Below are 9,017 nucleotides of genomic sequence, written 5' to 3'. Positions count from 1 at the left end.
ACAGTTAATTAATGTGTTTTTATTCCATTTTCTGCACTGCCTTTTGGGATTAGGCATAGAGTTCAGTTTCCTGAAAGTGAAACTATTTGTATCATCTACCCTAAACCCTGGTGCACGACCTCCACAAACCATTTTTGGTATCATCTCCCTAATAGACATTTTAAGGATATCCCTACTATCTCCAACTCCCAATCATTCAAAATTTAATGGAAATAGGGCTCCAGAATAACGTCTCCCATAACATCTAAATTTCATCACCAAATGCAGCGTTATTTTCAGCCCCCATAAAAATTCATCACAATTCACAGAGTTCAAACTGTTAAACAAAATAACAGCTCAAAAAAGATCACAACATCGCAATTTCATCAGATTGATTCTGAGAAAGTAACAGATAATTCCTAAAGCCCAAATTAAAAACAATCCAGCATAAAGGTAAAGTACAACCTTTTATCAAACACAACTATGTTTGATTCTTATTGTAGAACTGGAGCATCAGTTATTATATTGCTTCCAACGAGCGACCCAAGTTTAAGACCGTCTCTCATTCTTGTCTTCCCACCAGTTCAGGAACTTAGTTTGTGCAGCCAACGTGTCCAACCTGTAAAGTTGCAGCCAGTGGTTTGCAATTTCCTGTCCAAATGTCCAACCAAAAACACCTCCAGCTAGAAAGGATAGTCCAGCACCTGTCAAATACAACAGGGTTCAGAATCTAGAAACTACTCCGAACCATAACATAACCATCTATAATCTATCTAAAAACACTATAAAGATTGCAAGTTAAAATGCCCATAAAGATGTCATGTATTCACATATGTTAATATTGAAACATTCAAAAATTGTAAGTTAAAATGCTCAGAAAGATGGCATGTGCATCACTAAGCTATACAAGTCATCTGCTATAATCAGAATACAGCTGATTTCTACCAAGCCACGTTGGTATGTTACAAATATATTCACAATCTATAGTGTACACGAGCTTATGCTCATTTGGTACTTGCATGAACCAAAGTTGCAATAAATTGTAATGCAATGTCTTTCCATCGAGTCATTTCCACACTTTCAATATCAAGATCATAAAAAGAGGGTGGTTTGTGAAATCAGTATAAAGACTAGCACACTTTTGAATCACTCCCATATGAGAGAGAGAGAGAGAGAGAGAGAGAGAGAGAGAGAGAGTTGCATGTAGCCGTATATCATAACATACTGTTCCTTTAGCTCTACCAAAGCTTGAACACCTAACCTTTAAGTTGCTTGACCTTTCCAGGCTATATAAACTCTGGGCTTTGGAAAAGGAACAGTTGAAAAACAGAAAAAAAAAACAAAACAAAAAATAGACTAAGCATATGCAAGGTTTTTCAAAAATTTATATTTCCAGAACATTCAAGCCAAGTTGACAGAAGAAATATCAGAAAGAGAGAATGAAGAAGACAACTCTGAAATATAAGGGACCAACTTGAAGCAGCAAAATTAGAGGGACACTTTGGAAACTACTTTTTTATTTTTTTTTTCACATCATGATATTTTTTTGCCACTGATAGAAATCCATGTTGGTCCATTCTACCATAGCCAACTTGATAAGCATTAGCCTTTTCTTAAGTAAGAATCTTTTGCCAGCAAAAACGAATTTAGTATAGCAATTAGATGTGAAGTATTAGATATGCATATTTCATTTATCCACAAATTTGAACTGTTGCTCAAGAAACTTTACACAAGTGATGTCATGTTAATTCAGGCAAAGTAGAAAACATCAAAGGTCTGTTTGAAGAAAAAATTTAGATTGTGAAGAAAAAATAAAAATATGAAGAGGAATTGAAGATTTGGTGAAATAATTAGAGATTCAATTGATAGGCAGGTCAATCAATGAAATAGCGAAGACACTAAAAAAGAAGAGCTAATGGTCTACCATGCAAACTCCTAGAATATTTCCACGTAAAGCCAGCAGTTGATACTGCTCCAATAACACTTCCTGTAAGACCAAAGTTCACTGCTTCCCTAGCAGTCTTCAGCTGAAAAAGGAAAAGTATGTCAATTAAGCTTGTTAAAGTGAAAAATACCATCTTACGCGTACAATATGAAACATGAAAGGAGCCAGAAATTATATTAGCAGACATCTTTTCAAGTTGTGGGCTCAAAATCTGGCTTACTAGACAACAGTACAACACAACAAAAAAAGGCTAGAACATTGGCAGCAAACTTAAGATTAACAAATAATATTTTAGTGCACTTTGAAAAGTAATAAAAAACCACTTCTTAGGTTTGAAAAAAGAATAAAAGATATCTAAAATATAAAAGGCAAATGAAATCTGATACGCTTGTCCACTTCATTTATCTGCATTTTGTATTAAGGTTGGTGGCAAGATAACTAGAGATAAGGAAAGATACCAAAAGAAGGGAAAGCAATTTAGACACTGGACATAAAAAATACAGTTCTTGTCTGATATTTTGGGTGAAGTTTGATTAGTTGTCTCCTTGTTTGCTCCATTAACTAGACACAATGTCTTGACAACCAAGAATCTTAAAGTTTCCAAGATTACAACCAGACATATAAACTTATAAACCTTTTCAAAAGGTCCTACAAAAAGGCCACTAGGTTTACATTAAAGAAGAAATAGGAAGAACGAGCCCTCTAGCCACAATACCACTTTCTATTTCAACTATTTCATGCACCTCATTTTGATTTCAGGATCATTGTTTTATCTCTTCAACACATCATTAAACTAAAATTCAAAATCAAACACTCTGTGTCTGCGTGTGTGTGAAGCAAAACTGCGAGCATTTGTTCAATGCTCGCATCCCTTACTCTGATTACTTTCCTGTCAGAAGAACAACAGTCTTGAATCATATCTAATGCAAATTCTGTGGAATTATTCATTCTTTTTCCTAAGCCATTTAAACACCCCACTAACCTACCATCCATATATCAAAATTCCGACCTTACTCTGAACTGGTGACCAACACATAAAACGAGCAATAGTTTCACCATAACAATTACCACTTTTAGTAATGAAGGTCCATTGCAGTTAAGAAGAACCAAAGATGATGACTGGTAAAAGGATTTTACAGTCAAGTAAAGAGGTATCAAGCTAAACATTTATTTTTCAATAATAAGCCAAAATTTGACGGATAAGAGAGAAACAACTTAAAATTAACAACAAACAACAAAGAAATCCAAATGAAACGAACTAAGCATAAATAAAATGGGAAGAATATTATCAACTCAAAATCAAAATTATTCATCTCCAAAAAGAAAAACCAAACCTCATATCCAAAAATAAGACATACCTGGGAGATAAAAAAATGGACACTTAAATATCAATGACTGAAAAACGCACAGCACAAAAATGAAATCAAGGGAAAAAACCCCAGATGAAGAACATTAAAAAAAAAAGGAACAAAGATCAATCCAACACAAACAAAAATACGAATACCAGATCCACGAAGGTCAAAACACAACAAAAAAACAAAGGAACCCAAAAACCCATTCCAAACATAAACATTTACACGCAGAAAGAGCAAATTAAAATGAAGGGAACAAAAGAAGAGAAGGTTTAGAAATTACAGCGGGGCCATGAACAAGGTCAAAAGCAATGAAAGCTTCGACATCAGACACAGACCAAGGTGGAAGAGGTTTATCGCGCTTGATGAACTTCGAGTAGTTGCTGAGGAAGGAGAACCTTTCGCACCAGAAATCCTTGTAACCCTTCCAATACTTTGCGAAGAAAGACTGAGTGTGAGTGTTATAACAAACAGATTTTTCTTTTTTTTGGGAAGAGTAAAACAAGAAGCATTAGCAACAAACCGTTTAACTCTGATACGCATGCCCATTCAGTGTACTAAATAACCTAACATTTCAGCAAATAAAAGAGGAATGCCAGTAAAATGTAGTGCACAAAACAAACCCTAAACCCTAAAATCGAAAAAGGCAAACTACTTTACAGCAGGAAAAGGGAAGAACCTTCAAGATAGCTTTGAAATATACTACAAAACGGCATATGTTTATGGTTAATCAGTATTTAGAACAAAAATAAAGAGAGCGAGAGAGAGAGAGAGAGAGAGAGAGAGAAACCTCAAGACCAAGGCCCTTGATGTGGGTATGAGCGGCTATGCCCTGCTTCTTAGCAGTGGAATGAACCTCTTCTATCCTGACCTTGTCCATCTGGTGATATAAACGCGACGCTATAATGCGTGGCAGGGACGGGTGGTTGTGACGAGGTGAGGGGTGGAAGAATGGCTGTCTGGGGTATGGGTTTGGGAGGGGCTGGGGTTCTGATTTAAGGGGAGATTAATCTAACGGCTAGAGATACAATACTGTACAGATAAAAAAATTAAATAAAAACCGCAATGATAGAAAATATAAACTGGCGTTAGTGTGGTGGAGCATAAAAAGTTGCTCCCACCAAATCCAATAAACATACCTTTTTATTCATCTCTCTCTCTCTCTCTCTCGCTCTCTGTATATTTCGCAGGGAAGAACCTATCTGGATAGTTTTTTTAATCTGCAAAAAGAGCTCTCCAACTTCTTGTTCTTCTCCTTTAGCATTTTCCCATTTCCCCAAAGCAACCAGAGGTTAGACAGAGAGTCTGAGAAATTAAGAGGTGGTCAGTTGAAAATTACATACCCAGAAAACAGGGAGAGGTAAAAACCAGTTTTTACTGTGGTTTTTACTTTGTAAAAGCTTTCTTCTTTATCTAGCTTATTTTTGTTCTAAATACTGATTACCCATAAACATGTGCCGTTTTGTAGTATATTTCAAAGCTATCTTGAAGGTTCTTCCCTTTTCCTGCTGTAAAGTAGTTTGCCTTTTTCGATTTTAGGGTTTAGGGTTTGTTTTGTGCACTACATTTTACTGGCATTCCTCTTTTATTTGCTGAAATGTTAGGTTATTTAGTACACTGAATGGGCATGCGTATCAGAGTTAAACGGTTTGTTGCTAATGCTTCTTGTTTTACTCTTGCAAAAAAAAAAGCTGTTTGTTATAACACTCACACTCCATGTGGTTGTGTTAGAAATTAGAGTTCGATGCTTTATCTTCAGATGATGCTGTACTCATTGTAGTGTAGTAAGTAAATATACTTCTGGCAGCAAAGAGACCAACTAATGAAATGGAGAAGTTTAAAACGTCAGTTTTTCTGCCATCTGGAGGCATAAAATGGTTCATAAATCTATTCTTAAATTTCAAAATCAAGAAATTAATGTCATCTTAACTCCAATTGTGTTAACCATGGTTGTAGTTTTTCAATTTGTTTTCTGGAGTGATCTCCATCTGAATGACAATATAATTTGGGTTTTTGGGTGTCATTCTATTCCAGGCCAATGGAAGAGCAGTACCTTGGGCTGCTGGCTTTGTAGGTCAGGGGGAAGCGAGAGAAGCTGCTGGTCTTGTTGTTGATATGATACGACAGAAGAAGATGGCTGGTCGGGCTCTTTTACTGGCTGGACCTCCTGGAACTGGAAAGACAGCGCTGGCTCTTGGAATATCCCAGGAGCTTGGGAGTAAGGTATTCTTCACGTTTTTCATCTGTCAGCTGAAATGTAATGTTAATTAATAATCTGATGTTTCATGAGATTTCTTGATTCATATTCCATTAGGAATAGTGTTTTTTTCTTAATGGTTAATGGTTCTTGTTTGCAGGTTCCATTCTGTCCAATGGTTGGATCAGAAGTGTATTCATCAGAAGTAAAGAAAACTGAGGTTTTAATGGAAAATTTTAGACGGGCTATTGGTCTGCCTATCAAGGAAAATAAAGAGGTCTACGAAGGAGAGGCAAGTTTCTAATGATATCAAATATTTTGTAAATAATTTGGTGTGATAATGTTACTTTTATATTTGAGTTGGTGGGTTTCATTTGATGATGTTTTGATAGTTTCATTTTAGGTGACGGAACTCACGCCAGAAGAAACAGAGAGTGTTGCAGGTGGTTATGGTAAAATCATCAGCCACGTCATCGTTGGATTAAAAACTGTTAAAGGAACCAAGCAACTGAAGTTGGATCCCAGCATTTATGATGCATTGATTAAGGAAAAGGCAAGGTCCTCCTATTATTATTTATTTTTTGTGTATGCATGAAGAATAAAAAAACTTTTTGTTTCGCCTAGTTGATTATTCAAGGTTTTCATGTTGAAGTACACTTTATTTTCAGGCCATTTGTTCTTTTGATAGCACTTTCCTGATACAACATGCAGGTAGCTGTTGGTGATGTTATATACATTGAAGCAAATAGTGGAGCAGTAAAAAGAGTAGGTAGAAGTGATGCTTTTGCTACAGAATTTGATCTGGAAGCAGAAGAGTATGTTCCACTTCCAAAAGGAGAGGTTCACAAAAAAGAAGGAGGTTGTGCAGGTTTGTTCTATGTGAACTGTGTGTTTCTTTGTAAATGTTTTCTGTGATGATGGTAGCACCCATTTTATCATACTTTGTCTTGGGTGGGTTTTTTCTATTGGCTAGTAGCCTTATTAGTAATTACCCAAGTTGATCGGTGGATAGTTCTTGCTGGCTCTGGGTACTACTTCTTTCTTAAAGGAATGTGTGTCATCCCTGCATGGTCCAGATATTTCCCAAAATGTGCATTCCTAATTCTGTTTGTTTGATTAATATAGGAAACTGGATTCTCCAAACATGCTGAAAAATTTAGTTGCCTGCAATTAAGTAGTTGGACTTGAGCACTGCAGTCCACCCATGAAACGATTATTAAGGATTTTTGGCCTGATAACTTGGTACTAGTAGAAATGGACGGTTAACATTTTCTTGGACTACCATCTGAACTACCATATATAGGCATATCTTACTAAATCCTTAACACTGGTGTTTCTGACCAATTTTTCTTCATGTTTTCTTTAAGTTATTATTGTGTTCAATTTTTGTTGACAGATTCCAACATTCATGCTCTGCATATAATCTGCTCGTCTGTTGATGTTCAGTTTCTATTTGCTTATGTAACTCTTTAACAGGATGTAACACTACATGATCTGGATGCTGCAAATGCGCGACCTCAAGGTGGGCAAGACATATTATCTCTAATGGGTCAGATGATGAAGCCAAGGAAAACTGAAACGACTGACAAGTTGCGACAAGAAATAAATAAGGTACAATCTTATGAATATGTAGGAAATGTTGATCCAACTCGATGTATTTTCTGTTGTAGGAACCTAAGATATGGTTTCCTGGTGAAACAATTCCTTGCTTATTTCTTCGGTAAATTTGTAAAAGCCTGTTGACAAATTACTAATGTTTCTGAGAGGTCAACTAATAAAGAGTTTCCAAGACATTGACATACTTCAGATCAGATCAACGTCAGCTTTAAATTCCATCTAATTGGGCTTGATTACATTGATTCTGTTTTGCCCTTGCAACACAAACATAGCCTGTGACAGTCATACCGCTGTGACAAATATGCCCTTTCTCACTTTTTTTTTACCCATATAATATCATGCTCCAGATAAATGTAGTTTCTTTTTGCATATCGAGGCTGCTTTTGGAAATATACTGATTTTAGAACTTCATCTTTTAATTTCTGGTTATAACTTTTTTTCTTCTCTAATCTTTGGGCGGGGCATTTCTTTTACTGTTGTGTACTCTTCTTGCAAATAAATTATTTTAATTAATAATTTTAAATACATTATTCTCTTTCTGACTAAATCCTAAACCCATTTCTCGCACCTCCTTAACAGTTTCTTTCTCTGTAATAATATTTTCATTAGCTATAAAATAAAGTCGAAGGAAAGTGTGTAATTTACTTTATGACTGATGAAGGTGTAGCGGAGCTTGTACTTGGAGTTTTGTTCATTGACGAGGTTCTTTCCTCTTTCAAGTCCTTTAGAACTATTTCGTCTGTCCAAATCACTTATACTTTTGAATCTTGACCAATAGGTACGTATGCTGGATATGGAGTGTTTTTCGTACTTGAATCGTGCTTTGGAGAGCTCGTTATCTCCAATAGGAATATTTGCCACCAATAGAGGAATTTGCAATGTAAGGTATGAAACTTGTAATCAGACAGGCTTTTGCACAATAACTAGGCCATGCCTTTTAGTATGCTCGCTGTTAGCATAAAAGCATAACTAGGCCATACCTATCTTTCCATGTTAATTGTGAAGAAATTTCCTAAAACCATCAGTGTCCTCACTAGTGTTTTGCTTTCTGAACATGGATATGTTACTGTGCAGAGGGACTGATATGGCTAGTCCTCATGGAATACCTGTTGACTTGTTGGACTGGTTGGTAATTATCCGAACACGGACTTATGCTCTTGAAGAGATGATAAAGGTCTATATCAATTTCATTTTCTTGTTGTCTATAAAATTTCTCTTTCTATGCCCAATCATCTTCTCAAGTACCAAACTATTGATTTTTTCATGTATCAAACTACTGATTATTCTATTGGTTGATGCTTGAACCAGATCTTAGTAATTCGTGCACAGGTGGATGAACTGGGAATAGATGACGACAGTTTGGCTTACCTTGGAGAGATAGGACAACGAACATCTTTAAGGTGGCATAAATTTTTGATTTGTTAACTCTGATTCACTCTGAATGATGCTTATTGCTTACTTCATTATTTCCTCAGGCATGCTGTTCAGCTCTTATCGCCGGCAAGTATTGTGGCAAAAATGAATGGCAGAGACAAAATCTGCAAGGTAGTTACAAATTTGACAATGTTATATGTGCTTGAAGTGAATTGTTCCAGCCTTTTCACTAACAAAATAAGTGTGTTATTATCTGTATAATTTGTAGGCTGACCTAGAGGAAGTGGATACGCTATCTGGATGCTAAGTCTTCAGCAAAGGTTCTCCAAGAGCAGCAGGAAAAATACATTTTATTAGGACTATATATATACATTTCTTTTTTTTTTTTTACAGATATTGTGTAATTAGGATTTTATCTTTTTTACTAGTTTGACCATACTAGGGTTACATCCTTGTATTATAAATACCTTCTTTTGAAGAATGAAATATAACTTGTAAATATTCTACCCATATTGTTTGGCTTTTCTCACATCTTCTCTCTCTATTCTCAACT

The 9,017-nt window shown here is 35.7% G+C and overlaps 1 protein-coding gene and 1 pseudogene across 2 annotated transcripts; one reads left to right on the top strand and one right to left on the bottom strand.

The window, feature by feature from the left end:
- Positions 1-249: 249 nt before the first annotated feature.
- Positions 250-4,345, bottom strand: LOC110751186 (succinate dehydrogenase subunit 6, mitochondrial). The gene is made up of 4 exons (XM_021951622.2): positions 4,067-4,345; positions 3,560-3,709; positions 1,904-2,006; positions 250-683 (listed from the first exon to the last, which is right to left on the bottom strand). Exons 1-4 carry the CDS (start codon positions 4,154-4,156, stop codon positions 529-531), a joined length of 498 nt encoding a protein of 165 aa, XP_021807314.1. The 5' UTR covers positions 4,157-4,345; the 3' UTR covers positions 250-528.
- Positions 4,346-4,648: 303 nt separating this feature from the next.
- On the top strand, positions 4,649-8,974 carry LOC110751187 (ruvB-like protein 1; annotated as a pseudogene). The gene is made up of 11 exons (XR_015835099.1): positions 4,649-4,767; positions 5,311-5,499; positions 5,634-5,765; positions 5,877-6,026; positions 6,185-6,341; positions 6,950-7,084; positions 7,869-7,975; positions 8,165-8,264; positions 8,399-8,490; positions 8,566-8,635; positions 8,733-8,974. The product of XR_015835099.1 is annotated as a ruvB-like protein 1 (transcript).
- The last annotated feature ends 43 nt before the right edge of the window (positions 8,975-9,017 follow it).

Source organism: Prunus avium, chromosome 4 (assembly GCF_965620075.1).
Source record: "Prunus avium chromosome 4, drPruAviu1.hap1.1, whole genome shotgun sequence".
NCBI classification, from domain to species: Eukaryota; Viridiplantae; Streptophyta; class Magnoliopsida; order Rosales; family Rosaceae; genus Prunus; species Prunus avium.
This window is presented reverse-complemented; position numbering and strand designations above follow the sequence as displayed.